Raw genomic sequence first — 15,718 nt, forward strand, 5'->3', positions numbered from 1 at the left:
GGATGGATGGAATAAAAATAGGGGTATTTCTCAATGGTAGAATGTTTGCCCAGCCTGCACAAGCCCAAAGCTTGATCTCAAATGTGCCCCAATCCTACCACCAATAAAAAAGCAACAGCAAAACCTTGCTTTGTGAAATTCCACTGTGATCCCAGCACTCGGGAAGCTGAGGGCCAGAGTGGCTACAACATCCTATCTCAATATCGTCCCATTGAGTATTCAGGGAGACACTTTTATTTTTTTGAAACAGGGTTTCTCTGTAGCTCTAGCTGTCCTGAAACTGTCTCTGCCTCCTGAGTGTTGGGATTAAAGGTGTTCACGCCCAATGCCCAGCAGGAAGAACATTGTATAATTTACTGGCTTTAATGAAAATGTAGATACTCCAAGTGGGGGCATAAATTATGTTAAATATGATCAGTTTTTTCAAAAGATCCATATCTGGACACATGGAAACTATATGTTAAAAGGCAATATATTCTGAAGTAAAAATAATTTCTTACTCCCTCTGTTGTCAAGATCAATTAGAACACATAGTTTTTTATATTAATCTTCTCAGTATATTTCAAGCACATAATAAATTCATGAGAAAGCCTTCAATCTTATGGACACAGGAGAGATTCAAGTTGGCTTTGCTTCTATCTCCTAAATGTTTGCCCAGCCTGCACAAGCCCTAAGCTTGATCCCAGATGTGCCCCAATCCTACCACCAATAAAAAAGAAACACTGAAGATTTCCTGAAGCGTTGATCTCTCTTGGCCTGAATTAACTAATCTCAGAACCAAACTGCACAAGACAGAGTGTCCTTCAGATGCCCCTTCAGTCCATTTTCAGCAGCTAACAAAGGTGCCTGCTTAAGTCAAGTTCCTTTTAGCCTACTAATGGAAGGGGCATTGTTGGATACATACCATGCCTGTATAACTCTCACTGGCAAACAGTCACTGGCTACACAGCTGATAAAGCTCAGTCAATAATGTTTTTACTCTAAGTAATAATCTTACTCTAAGGAGAAAACAAAAACCAAGCATGGTGTAAACAAGATTCCCTTTATGCCCGTTTCAATCAAAAGGCCACTGGTTTACTATTTATTTATTGCTATTTGGCTTACAGTAAGCTTATAATTCAAAACCATGATATGGGAAACATGTTTGTGTTAGAATGAAGCCTCGGGTAGGTTAGGCTTGCCCATATTAAGAAACATTGTATATTTTATACTGGATGGGGTCCCAGGCTTTAGTGCCCCTGTTGTTTCTGCTGACTCTTACTCATTTAGAAAGTTCCCCTGTGAGCTTGTTAGTTTGTAGTCAGAAATTCAAGTCCGTGTGGCTTTCCAGGGGAAATGACATCTCCTCCTTAGAACAACTCAGAACCCAGGAAGGCTCTATGGTTCCATTTTCTGTAAGGACCCAGCAGGAAGGAAGTGTTCTATCTCATCCTGACTCCTCACGTTAGTATAGACTCCACAAGGTGAAAGGACAGTTGACAAGGATTGGATGGGAAACCCAGAGTGAAGAACACTGTGAGTAAAGTACGTTCACTGAAACTTGATGGGAAAAAAATACAGCAACTAGCCCACAGTGGTCACATAGGAATGTGTGGGTTGGAGGTGGATTTTTGAACAATTGAAATGCTAAAGGAGGAAGGTACTTTCTAAACTCTTTGATGGACAGAATAGCTTATGGATGAATTTTTAGCACAAGTGTAATTGTGATCAGTGTGTAGTTTAGCTAGAGAGACGTGTTTTGCTCCTTCAGTGGTGAGCCTAGATTAGACTGGAGCAGTGTGGAGGAGAGTGACTGTGTGTGTAAGGGTTAGGAGGGAAACTGGAGAGAAACAGCAGTTGCTGAAGTAAGAGAAGCTAACTAAAAAATCAGAGCAGGGTGTTTTTTTGAGGTGGGAAGAAGATAAATCTGGAAAGAAGCAGTTTTGCTAAGAGCAGAGGGAAATAAGATAGGGAAGAAGGGAGTCCTATCTCATCTGAAGTTCCTGAGCTGGGTGTGGGAAGGCCTGAGAACACTCAGCGTGGTATATGCTGATAGAAAAGTCGACAGAGATTGGAGGAGTTCACAGTGGATTGAATAATTGCAGTTTTGGACTTCTTCCAGCAATTCATAGCACCCTGTGGGTAAGGGTAGATAGGGTAAACCACACTGTTTAATTAACGAGTTGTAACCCTTGCTGGCTGACCAAGTAAAAGTATTCTGCATGGTACCCAGTAGTCAGAAATGCCCACTGGCTTAGGTGAAGGTGATTTCAGTTTAAAAAAAAAAAAAAGAGTCACAAACTCTTAACCTTTAATTATATGATCAAGTTCTTGAGCTACTAGATGTTGCACAGTTCATTATTAAAGAAGCAAGTGATAATAAATTTGCACCTGTAACTTAGCTTTAGGCATTGATCATAATGCTTTCAAAGGATAGGGGAAAGAAAACATCACCCTCATGTTAAACATTTTAAGCAGGAAATGGCTAATACATGTCATAATTTAGAATTTTCAAAAATAGGATAGTGCTCCTAAATACTTCGTGGCTTAGTTTTACTGGTCATGTAGAGTGTTTGGTGAGTGTGTGCCTGGAACTATAGTGGTTCTTTGAATCCATCCAGACTTACTATACTTTCAATAGAACCGTAGTCTCTGGAGACTGCTGGTCCTCACTTCTGTTGGCCTCTCTGTGCATTGATTCTGGTAAGCAAGGTGGCTTATCAAGTGTAGGTGCTTGCAAGCCTGACTCTGGGAGTTTGGTCCCCAGAACCCATGTGAAGATGGAAATAGAGACCTGGCTCCACAGAGCTGACCTCTGATGCCAACAGGGGCATTCACTCCTCCCAGCAGACAGACAAGAATAATCATGATGGTGTGGTAATGCTGACTATGGCGACGACAATAATAACAATATAATGTGGGTTTTGTTGGTGTTGATTTGTTAAAAACGACCATATCTTCTTTCCCTTTCGGAGCTCTTGTCTGATGCAGATTTCTGTCTAGAATCTTTCTTTTTGGCTTCTCACATAAAAATAACCCTTTTTGACTAAAATATTTACTTGTGCTTGACCAATGTAAGTGATTCTTCTATCTGTGAACCTATTTTAATTATTTTGTAATATAGTTATACATATGTTTAAATGTGTATGTGTATGTTTATATGTGAGTATACACATATGTATGTGTTGAGGTTCCCCAGGAAGCCAGAGGTATCTGAATCCCTTGGAACTAGAGTTACAGTTGTGAGCTGCCTGATATGGGTGTTGGGAGTTGAACTCGGTCATCTGATCATCTGAACCACTAGCCATTTTTTTTTCCAGCTAAACAATCATGTTTTGTTCACAAAGAAAAAAACACAAACCACACACACACACCAAAAAAACAAAAAAAAAAACAAAAAACCCTCCAATTGCAGCCCCAATAAGTACGCTAAGACATGTGAGTGCACTATCAGAAAGGTGGATCAGCACATTTCTTCAGTAGCAGTACAGCACAGGTACAGAGCTTCTGTTGGCAACAGTTTGCCAAGAATGAAGAAGCTGCGGGGACATGGCTGAGCTGTTCGGCATAAATACTGGCTGGACTCACTGGAGATGACTCAGTGTTGGGGAATTCCAGAGCTGCCTTGTCCCAGCTGCACAGTGGAGGCAGAAGCAGAAGCTACAACATTTCTTTAAACTATTGCTTCGTCTTGGTAATGTGTAGTCCTTGTGAGTTTTTACATATGCCATCCTGAATGGTACTGTTTCCACACTGGTTTTGGTTTTGGTTTTTGCAAAAAGATGTATTAGCCACCTTTATCTTCTTAAAACATTTCTCTTTGTGTCCGTTGTTAATGGTACAAACTCCAAATGGACAATGTGTTGCTCAGGCCTTGTTCATAACTATAATGCAGACACACAGCCAGCGGGCATTAAGGATGCCTAACAGAATCTGGTTTCACCACTGGGGTTGGTACCTCTGAAAACATATAAATACTCCTTTTTAAAATAATAGGCTAGTTTACCAGTTAACTTACAGATGATTGGTGTTTGTTCAAGAAATAAGTCCTGGCTATAAATAATAACTTCTGCACTTTTATTTATATCACAGTATGAATACTCTGAACTCAAATGGTGGAGCCACATTATTTTAAAGTTGGTATTTTATTATCATGTGGTCCTGGAAATATGCTTGGACATGAGAGTGGCTTAATGCATTTTTCCAGAGCGTGTTTATATGAAAAAGTTCTGTGTCTGTTCTATCTACATGAGCATATGGCACTCCAGTGAGAGGAAAGTCAAAGAGGAAACGACTGTCTGGCATTCCTTTTGGCTCACATGATAAGCTGACCTTTGACCCTTATTTTATTTGAACCAATCAAATATTCGGTGACACTAGTCCAAACAAAAGGTTTTATTTCTGATTTTCCCTGTTTTTCTTATTCCAAATTTATTCATTGTTCTAGTTCTGGTGATTTTGCTAAACAAAAAAAAGCAGTGTTTACACCAATAGCTCAACTTTGCGGGGGGGGGGGGGGGACGGGGGACGGACCTGTTTAAATAGAATATACGCCATAGTGAAAATAATATGTGGCAACATGCAGGCTTCTTGTAGAATTTAATTATCATCTACCTTCAATTTATTATAAGCAGAAATAGTGAATTATATTCAGCAATTCTTACTCACACAAAAATAGGCATAACTATACATACGTTTTCTTTTCCTAGATTCTACCTAAGATTGTTGGTTGTAGATAATGTGTCTTCTCAGGGGCTTTTTGGGCCAGTGACATAGCTCTGCAGGGAAAAGCACTAGCCACCCAAGCCTGACACCAGAATTAAGTCCTCAAACCCCATACAAAAAGCCATGCCTGGTGGTGCATATCTGTAATTCCAGCACTTGTGTGTGAGATGGAAGATAGCAACAGGAGAATTTGCTCATTGTAAGTCTCATCACTGCGTCCAGTTTTATACTGTGCTAGGGCTCAAACCCGGGCATTGTGTATGTAGACAAACACTCTACCAACTGAGCTGCATCCCCAGCCCTGGAAGTAATTTGTTTGGTTTTTGTTTTGCTCTTTAATGTGAACTTTGCCTATATTGTGCATCTCAACACATTTTGATTCTAGTCTGTCCATACTGTCACTTGCACACTTGAGAAGATTATGAATCAGTACTCCTTAAACATTGTGCTGTTTGGTTTTCCATGCTGTCTGTAATGGTTAACAGTATCTCTGTGCTTTTTGTGATCTCTGCCTTGCCTCCTGCCTTCTACCTATATAACATTCCATATACTTTGTGACCTCTCTAGATGACTTTCAATACATAATTCAGTGTCCAATACTGTGTAAGGAGTAACAAAGAAGAGTGTGCATGAGTCCATAGCTGTGGATGCAGACCTCTCATTAGTTCATTTAGTTTTAATGCATGTCTCAATAGTTGCATATCACAGTGCACTTCATTCCTGAACACATGAATATACATGTCATGATGTAGACTGTCTTGTTTATATAAAATATAAAAACTCCACAGATAAACCTTTATCTTCTCAGCACTGTTCTTTAGCTTTTAGTATTTGTTGTTTACACTGTGGTGCTAGAGATGGAAGCCAGGGCTTTGCACATGCTAAGCCACCACCAGCTACATACCGGCCCTTCCTTACAGCTTTGATTTTTGTATGTGTTGTGTGTGTATGTTTCTAGTATGTAGACATAAATAGTAGGCTATGTGCTAGAATTTATGATTATAATAATTTCTTCTGCATATTGAATGCTATGTGTTCAGAATATATTTCTTAGCAACCTTTATGTACTGGCTGGTTTTGTGTGTCAACTTGACCCAAGCTAGAGTCATCAGAGAGGAAGAAGGAGCCTCGGTTGAGGAAATGCCTCCATGATGTCCAGCTGTAAGGCATTTTCTCTATTAGTGATCAGTAGGGGAGGGCCCAGCCCATGGGGCATGGTGCCATCCCTGGGCTGCTGGTCCTGGGTTCTATAAGAAAGCAGGCTGAGCAAGCCAGGGGAAACAAGCCAGTAAGTAAGCAGCACCCATTCATGGCCTCTGTTTGAGCTCCTGTCCTGACTTCCTTCAGTGATGAACAGCAGTGTGGAAGTTTAAGCTGAATAAACCCTTTCCTCCCCAACTTGCTTTTTGGTCATGGTATTTTGTTGCAGCCATAGAAACCCTAACTAAGACACTGCATCTTTTTCTGTTAGTACAGTGCTAGGAGCAAGACAGGCTACAGGAGTTTTGATGCCTTTCGCATTTCTGTAGCCCCAGATTAGATGTTTAAACTGGTCTGCACTGTTTAACATCGGTGTGCTGTCACTTTTTACCAATCTTATCAACATGGTAGAGTTTGTGAGTGTCTGTGCCCCAGTTGGAGTTCCTTTCTTAACGTACATTTTTATGTTTTCTTTTAATTAATTTATTTATTTTGGTTTTTCAAGACAGGGTTTCTCTGTTTCACTCCTTTAAAAGTGATGGGCGTTTGTATTCCAGCTCAAGTCTTACACTGGGTCAGCACTCGTCGTCTGTACTCGGTGTGCGCGCCTCTGCCCTCTAGGGCCCCAGCAGGACGGGAGGTGTCCACACGTGTCCTGGGCGATGTCGTGGGCACTAGTGTTGGGAATGTGGCGAATGTTAGCTTTAATGCTACCTCATTTTTACCAGTATAAATGTACAGCTATATTATGTGGCCTCTGTATGGTACTGAGCAGCATGGGTTCATAACTGCTGCCACCCCTGGTACACTGTTCTTGTGTTTTCCCATTTATTTCCTGACTTCAACAGTCAACATACTTCGGTTGTTAGTTTTTTTGATTTTTGGAGGGCATTTGATTGACAGTCTCCTTGTAGACAAACTCTTTAGCATTAGAGCTGTTTTTTTTTTTTCTTCCATTGTCTTCTTTATTGTTTCTTCCTTGGCTAATATTGATGAATTTAAATGCCCATACTTTGCCTTTTGGCCCTTATGTGTTCTTTTAAAGCATGCTTTTGCTATTCGTTCAACATTTATTAACTTCTGTTTTATGGGAGTTGAAAGGATTTTCTTCACTCTTGCTGATGATTATGATTAGCAATGATTCTCTCATTGATCCAGACCCAGGCTCACTGTCAGCTCTGGCTATGTGTGTCTGTGTCACATGACACTGTGCTAACCACTCCATGAAATAAACGTGTCCTCTTCACTTGACCACATCTCTACTGCTCCAGATGTTCTAGTTTGTTTCTGAGACGTGGTCTCACAATGTAACCTTAAAGACAGGTTTCTAGGCTTGCTCTAAGGGATTTTGTACATTAGGTTATTGAGGTGAAAGGCTCATCCTAATGCTAGACTGCAGGAAAGGAGAAATGGGTCCAGCAGTAGCACTCATCATCTTCCTCCCCTTCTGAGAATCCAGTGTGACCAGCAGCCTCAAATACAAAACAGAACACCGCCTCTCCTTACTTCATGCTCATCACTGTTTCTGATACAGATTACATGCTTTTTATGGAAGTCACTGTTATGAATGAATGCTTTATATTGTCTCATTTAATCCTTGAAACTGTAGTCAGGCTCTGAAATCAACATTTTAATTAATATATCTAATTTTTAAGTAGTTCTTTGCAGAAACTTGGGAAACAACCTTTTCCTCGCAGTTGCTCCTCTCCTTAGAATTTGGCATTGATTGATTGATTGGCAAACCAGTATTGCTTGTATTGTTAACCAAACCCCATGGTCTGTATCTGGGAGCTGGTGGAATCGAGTAGTTTAGGTCCTGTGATTTAGGGAGCATTTCTCCCTCTGTTTTCTAGAAGAGGTGGCTGTGGAGATTCTACTCCATCCCCGCAGTGTGAGGAGAATTTGCCAGGGGCACACCTGCATCTATTATGTCTGCTCTGAGTGTCAGGTTACCCTGTCTATCCTTTTAAGAGTTCTAGCAGATTATGTCTTTCATTGAAATGGTCCATTTCGTCTAATTAGTGGGACGAGAGTTTATACTACCCCTTTATTTTCTAGTGACTGTCCTTGAAATCAAGTCATTTTCTCTCCTTCCCAAAGGTGGTTACTGTGGTTATAGAGTTAGCGCTTGTATTATTATCTTTCCAAAGAGCCAGCTTTGGGGGATGTGTAGTTCACTGTTAACGTACCTGCCTAGAGTGCTTGAGGCCCAGGTTCCATGCTCAGCACACAGGGCATGGTAATATATGCTTGTAATCTCAGCACTAAGGAGGCGTAGGCAGGAGGATCGTTTCAAGGTCATTCTCAACTGCATAGCACTTGAGAGATTAGCCTGTGCTAACTGAGACACTGTTTCAACCCAAACCAGCTTTTGCTTACACCAATTCTTTCCCATTTGTTTTGCGTGTGTGCATACATACATAAGGAAGCAAGAGCTTGGTGCTGGGTATCTTCTTCAATCACTCTCCACTTGATCTCTTTAAAAAAAAAAATCTTTTAAAGAATTGTTTTTATTGCTTGTATGTACTCATGGGTGCAGGTACTGCAAAGGCCAGAATCCCCTGGGGCTGGAGCTACAGGTGCTCGTGAGCTGTTCCACTTGAGTGTTAAGAGCTCTCACTGGGTCCTCAGTGAGAGCCACAAACACTCTTAGTCACTGAACACCTGTCGGGGTCCCTTGCTTTCCCTGGAACTCACTAATCCAGCTCGACTGGCCGGTCTGCCAGCCTCAGGGATCCTCCTGACTCTGCCTCACTGGTGCTGGGACAGTCTGAGTTCAGATCTTCCTGCTTGTCTTGGGTAACAGGTCTTGCTCTCTGAGCAATCTCCCCTACCCCTTACTTCCTGTTTCTAATTTTATTTTTCTGTGGTAGTTTTTTACTTTTTCTTATAGTTACTTCGAATTTCATTTCTTTTTCTAGTGTCATAAACTACTAATTTTGTCTTCCAATAATTCATTTTTCTCTAAATACAGCTTTTGTTGCCCTTTGCAAATTTTGACATTTTATTTTTATTTAATTCAGAATGTTTTAACATTTCCGTTGAGAAATGTTATTATCCCATGTATTATTTGCAACTATGTTACTGAGCTGGAGATTTAAATCATTGGTAGGCAGAAGTGGGAAACACAGGTAAGACCCTGGGTTCCAGCCTTAGTCAACTTACTATCTGACACAGTGCTGATACTTGTCTAAAAGTATGTTGTTAATCTCCACAAATACTACGGGTTTTTAATTATCTTCGTTTGCCTCCATTATGAGGATGTGACCTTCTTGAAGCAGGACAGAGTCTTTTAAGCAAGTGAGTTTGGTTAAAGGAAATTATATGAAATGATAACCAGCAACAACAGAGGTAATAGTCCTGTTGGATGATAAAGCAGCAGTTGTGCCCCTCCAGTCTTCCAGACTTGGATGCATGTGCTAACCACGCCTTATCTTGCCTAATTTTGTGCACCCCCCGCCATGGAACAGAGAGTAGAAGTCGTGTTCTTTAGTGGTTTCGTAAACCCCCCCCCCAGAGTAGAAGTCGTGTTCTTTAGGGGTTTCGTAAACCCCCCCCCAGAGTAGAAGTCGTGTTCTTTAGGGGTTTCGTAACCCCCCCCCCAGAGTAGAAGTCGTGTTCTTTAGGGGTTTCGTATCCCCGCCCCCCTGGAACAGAGAATAGAAGTCTTGTTCTTTAGGGGTTTCGTACCCCCTCCCCCCGGAACAGAGAATAGAAGTCTTGTTCTTTAGGGGTTTCGTACCCCCCACCATGGAACAGAGAGTAGAAGTCTTGTTCTTTAGGGGTTTCGTATCCCCCCATGGAACAGAGTAGAAGTCGCGGTCTTTAGCAGTCTCGTACCCCCCCCACCCACCCAGAACAGAGAGTAGAAGTCGCGGTCTTTAGCGGTCTCGCACCCCCCCCCCCCCCCCCCCCAAGAACAGAGAGTAGAAGTCGCGCTCTTTAGCGGTCTCGCACCCAGCAAGCTGCTGTTTGTCCGTCTCCTCACTGCAGAGCTGTCGGATGTGCGGGCTCAGCTAGCGCTCCTCCCAGACTGCGGCCCGGCCGGCCCTGACGAGCAGTTTCAGATAGAGCTTTATAGTCAACAGAGAACCTTTATGTTTGATGGAAAGCACGGGTAACCAGTATTTATCCCTAGAGGTCCTGTGTGAGAATGTGGTTGTTGACACTGGCCGTTACAGTAAAGGACTGTGAACGGCATTGGGCGGTGTTTTCATCCACTGCCGTTTAGCTGCCTGTGCAGTCTGTGTGAGCCCCACCCGGACACTGACCTGAATCCTGCTTTGATGAGGCCTTCCTGTGTGGCCTGCAGCCTCCAGACCTGCAGGTTATTGATGCTTCCATCTGGGGACCGTAAGCAAACAAGCTCCCTACAGAGAGCTGCGCCCTTCCTGCCGGGGCGGATTTACTGTGGGACAGATTTCGGAAATAGGTTCCTGACAATTTCAAGTTGTGTTTAGAAAATGTTACTTTAACTAAAACTATTTCCTATCTAATGTCCAACTAGGGCATTTTAAATAGTCTTTTTAAAAAATGCCTGCAAGTAGAGAATTATGTTGCTTTCAATAGTTAATTCCCATCCAAAAAAAGTACAGACATTTTTGTATTCCAGTGAATAATTCAAAAAGGACTTTTAATAAAAACATATACTAAGCAAAAAATGCTTGTATCTTGTGACAGGTGGTCATGGTTCAGTGTTAGAATTTCAGAATGCTTTTCTCATACTCGTGTGGCACAGTTGTGTTCTGTAATGGGGGTGGAAGTAGGAAGCAGAGTGACATTAAAAACTGCATAGGTTAGTTCAGTGTAGCCTTATCTTCATCTGTTATTTTTTCATTTAAAGCCAGTAAAACAGACCACCCACGAAGCAGTCTACCGCGGTTGTGGTTGGTGTTAGTGCTGTTGTGTAAGTTCTGTATTTACCGGGATTTACTTCCACACAGCTCAAGCATGGTGACTGCTTTCCCACAGTACTGTGTTGGCTTGACTTGGGATCATGTGCTGTGAGATCAGTCGCAATGTGCCTGTTCCCTCAATACCACATGTAATGTGTGTGAGTAATAACACAGTTTCTCGTTGATTTCTAAGACTAAAACCATTTCCATTTCCAGGAAGCCTGGGGATAAACTGAATAAATTTTGAGTTGAACTTGATGTTATACACAGACTTTACCATATTAGAAAAGTATGTATGTATGATTTCAGAATGAATAAAATCAGTTTTTGAAGAATGGTGGTATGTTATTGTACATTGGAAAAATGAAATTTAGCCAGGTGGTGGCGGCACACACCTTTAATTTCAGCACTCAGGAGGCAAAGGCAGATAAATCTCTGTGGTTAGAGACCAGTCTGGTCTACAAATCAAGTTCCAGGACAGCTAGGGTGTTAAACAGACAAGCCCTGTCTCAAAAAAAAAAAAAAAAAAAAAAAAAAAAAAAAAAAAAAAAAAAAAAAAAAAAAACCAAAAACAAAAAACAAAAAAAAAACAAGGGGAAAAAAAGGAAAGAGAAGAAGAAAATAAGGCAGAGGCATGTGGATCTCTCAAGGCCAGCCTGGTCTACATTGAGTTCCAGGGCTACACAGAGAAACTCCATGTTGAAAAAAACAAAACAAACAAACAAACAAAGGTCTTTTCAATTGGATCTTTTGATGTTGTTATTGTTTTATCTATCTGTCTGTCTGTCTGTCTATCTATCTATTTATTTTTGGTTTTTTAAAACAGAGTTTCTCTGTGTTACCCTGGCTGTCCTGAAACTTACTCTGTAGACCAGGCAAGACTCAAACTGAGGAGAGATCTGCTGACTCCTGAGTGCTGGGATTCAAGGAGTGCACCACCACCACCACCCAGCTAATCACTTCATTCATATAAATTTTACAAAGACTCAACCATATTTTTAAGTACATGAACTATGGAGTACAAAAGGGAGTATAGAAATTTGAAAAATACATTTAGTATAGAGGAGATATACATTTATTAGAAAGTAAATATCTAATTGCTAGTGATAATTACGTATTTTGAAATAAAATACACTTTAAAAAATATGCCTCACATGTATATGCAGCTAGTTTTCCTGCCTTGCCCACAGTCAGGACAAATCTCTGTCACCCGCCAGTCCCACAGCCGTTCAGACCCAACCAAGTAAACACAGAGACTTATATTGCTTACAAACTGTATGGCCATGGCAGGCTTCTTGCTAACTGTTCTTATAGCTTAAATTAATCCATTTCAATAAATCTATACCTTGCCACGTGGCTCATGGCTTACCAGCGTCTTCACATGCTGCTTGTCATGGCAGCGGCTGGCAGTGACTCCCTTTGCCTTCCTGTTCTTTTATTTCTCTCTGTTAGTCCCACCTATACTTCCTGCCTGGCCACTGGCAAATCAGTGTTTTATTTATTGACCAATCAGAGCAATTTGACATACAGACCATTCCACAGCATGTATATGTGCTTATATATACATGGATGTGTAGTGCATACATATATCTGTATATGCATAATTTATTGTTTTGATCTTAACCCTGTTTTGGTTAAATATTTATAGCTGAAGTGCTTGCCCTTAGATAGATGCTCAGCATTCTTAGAGCTTTTTGTTTATAATCTGAAGTGCGGAAACTTTTTCCCTTTTTTTTGAGACAGGGTCTCACTATGTAGCCCTGGCTGACATGGAATTTGCTTTGTAGACCTGACTGGCCTTCAACTCAGAGATCTTTCTGCTTCTGCTGGGATTAAAGTGTGGCCACCAGATCTGTCTAGCCGTTTTCTTCTGAACAAGTGATTTGTTTGTTTGCCTCACTTTTGTCCTTATCTCCTTTATCCTGTCTGTAGGCTGCCTTGCTCCAGGTGCCCGCCATGACTCTGCTCTGGTGATGAGTGTCTCGGTGTGTCTGTTCTTGCTCTGTTGTGGACAGACAGCCCAGACAGGTTCCCGAGGCCGCTGTGCTTGTACTGCCGAGGTTCAGCCGTGTTGCTCTGTCTCCCTTGTAGAGTTCAGCATCCTAGTTCTGCCAACGTTTAATTGATTAATGAAATACTAACCAAAATGTGTTTCACCATCCTAGGTTTACCGACAAGACTGTGAGACTTTCGGGATGGTGGTGAAAATGCTGATTGAAAAAGATCCTTCATTAGAAAAGTCCATACAGTTTGCACTGAGGCAGAATTTACATGAAATTGGCGAGCGGTGTGTTGAAGAACTCAAGCATTTCATTACCGAGTATGATAATTCTACTCAAGATTTTGGAGACCCTTTTTAGAAGAATTAGTGCCCCAGTCAAAAAAAATTTTTTAAAGCTTCTAGATTTTTTTTCCCCTTGGATTGTTTAAATCCTTACTATTTTGTGATGAAGAGAAATACTTTATGATAGCTGACCACGTTTCTAGTGTCAAATAAACATCTACAATAGCTTTTAAAGTATCTTAATTTGAATGTTTTTCCTATGTGTAGAATCTTCTAATCCATCTTCATACACCTCTTCCCTCCCAAAAATAATGTTCAATTAATTTTTTAAAGTTCAAAAAAGCAGTTCTGGAGAGCAGCTCTCTCTACTTAACTCCTGTTCCCCGGTCTTCCACGGCGTGTTGGTCTCAGTAGTATAATTTGTAGTTAGAGATCGTTCCAGGGTGCATCTCGTAGGCACTGTTAGCATTTTGAGTTGAGTTTGATTTGCTGCTTGCTTTTCTCAGCTTTGTAACTTTTGGTAATATCAAAATATACTGTCTTAATGAATTAAAACTTTGCTATCTTACGATATTTGCTTTGAGAATAATTTTTACTTAGTATAGGAAAGAAGCACTTAAACAATCTCTAAAGGACACGTCAAAACAAAACCTTATTCTCAAGTCATTGAACTTAGTGTGTCTCTATGAAGTGAGATTCCTGACTGCTCTCTCTGAACAATAGAAGACTGATAAGAAGTGTTCAATCTGAGATGCAAGATGCATTTTAAGTTGAGATTTCTCAGAAACCCTTCTGGTGGCTATAATAAAAAATTAGACTATACAAGAACCTGCATTTTGTTTTAGGCACATTCTTTATCAAAGAAGGACCTGACAAGTAGCTCATGCTTGCGATTAAATGAGATTTCTCTGTGAATTTCCATGATCTCAGTTCTGTAGACTTAGAGAATCTCCCTTTTCACAAGCGTTATCATAGAAATGAGGTAGAAAACAGTGAGGCCAGCTCAGCTCCCCTTACCTTGTGAGTGAGCCAGTGAATAAGTGAAGAGACGATTAGGACATTCTACTCATTTCCTGGTCCCTTCCAACATAGCAGTGAGCCAAAATACGTAATTTGTGATACTTAAGTACCTTAAAAATCATGATTTTAATTACTGCCCAATTGCATTATCCACTACTTTTTTTTTTTAAAGTCAGGGTTTTACATTATAGCCCTAGCTAGCCTGAAAACCTCTTGTGTAGACCAGGCTGGCCTCAAAGTCACAGAGATCCTCCTGCCTCTCTCTCTGCCTCCTGCATGCTGCACATGTGCCACCATGCTCAGTAGCCTTTTTTTCCTTTTCATTCATTTCTGTCCTTTTTCCTTTTTTATTTGAGACAGGGTCTCACTCTGTGTCCTAGGCTGGCTTCAGACTGTCCTGCCCTGGCCTTTAACTCTTGGTTTTCCTGCCTCAACTTTGCTGAGTGCTAGGATTACAGGTGTGAGCCACATGCTTGCCATTACATTTAGTGGCCTCTATTGATACTATCTACAGAGATACCCCCAAAGTACATACAGATTATATTAAAAGTAGAAATAGCAGTATGAATAATTTTAATGAGCCCTACAATGGATGTGTGAAGATATGTATTATGCCATTTTGGAAATTAAAATCTAATTGAGGACATTTATTTTTTTTCTTTACGTTTCCTAAGTGAGAACACTTGGAGCTATTTTTGGCATTGAGATTCTATACCTTTTATAGACATATTCTTCCTCAGTACAAGTAGTGATTGAACTGCGGTCACTTCAGAAAGACTGAAATACTGATGCCTTTTTCCTCCCACTAACTCTCAGCTCCATTAAATCAAGTTGTTACCAAGCATGACTATAAAATCTGAGGAGCTACCAAGGCAAATGAATTGTTCATTTGGTAGAAATTCATTAAAAGAGAATCTTACTAATAGTACTATTTAAATGTAGGTCCAACCAGTAATCTCCTTCCCTCAATTTACATTCAGCATTTGAAGCTATTTGTAGCTTGCCATCAGCATTATTCTGTAGGCTTGTCAGTGTTAAATGTTTTGTTTATTTTTGTTTTTTAAAATGCCTTTGAAAGTCTAATTTTAAAGCAGATAAATTCATGTGTACTAGAATGTGTATTTTGTAAAATGTTTTTGATTAGATAGATATTTGTAAATTATCCATTGTTTTTGAGTATATGTAATTTGTGTGATAACATTTTCATTGTCTTACCATAAAGCCTTGATGATCAACATGGGGGAAGCAGATCCTGTAAAGTTTTTGTGAACTTTAAAAATGCAAAATAAAGCAACCGATGCTAAGTAACTTGTCTTCTCTCATTCCCACCCCACCCCCACCCCGCTCCTATATGACTAAAGTGTAAACTTTCCTACTCTGCCTGCCCGATAACTCTTTACTGTTGAGTTCACCTCTCAACAGCGGGCTAGGAGAGGAGAATTGAGACACTATTAACTTGACGGAGTTGGGATGTCACTGAAGCAGTCCTGATAGTGCCTGGCCCAGTAAAATGCTCGGGAGTTAGAGAACTGTGAATCTGAGTTTCCGTGAACTGCAAGATTGAAAGTCCTCCGTCTGAGCTGTCACTCTGCAGGGCAAGAACCTTGCTCTTTGT

At 40.7% G+C, this 15,718-nt stretch overlaps 1 protein-coding gene across 21 annotated transcripts in view; it reads left to right on the forward strand.

Moving 5' to 3' along the window:
* Positions 1-15,411, forward strand: part of Pphln1 (periphilin 1) — a 131,834-nt gene extending 116,423 nt beyond the window's left edge. For all 21 annotated transcript variants that reach the window (XM_015993173.3, XM_076556658.1, XM_006974310.4 and 18 more), the window contains one exon: positions 12,965-15,411. In XM_015993173.3, the coding sequence (XP_015848659.3) occupies positions 12,965-13,159 (195 nt within the window). In that variant the 3' untranslated portion in view covers positions 13,160-15,411. The remainder of the gene's footprint in view (positions 1-12,964) is intronic.
* The last annotated feature ends 307 nt before the right edge of the window (positions 15,412-15,718 follow it).

This window comes from Peromyscus maniculatus, chromosome 20 (assembly GCF_049852395.1).
Source record: "Peromyscus maniculatus bairdii isolate BWxNUB_F1_BW_parent chromosome 20, HU_Pman_BW_mat_3.1, whole genome shotgun sequence".
Classification (NCBI taxonomy): Eukaryota; Metazoa; Chordata; class Mammalia; order Rodentia; family Cricetidae; genus Peromyscus; species Peromyscus maniculatus.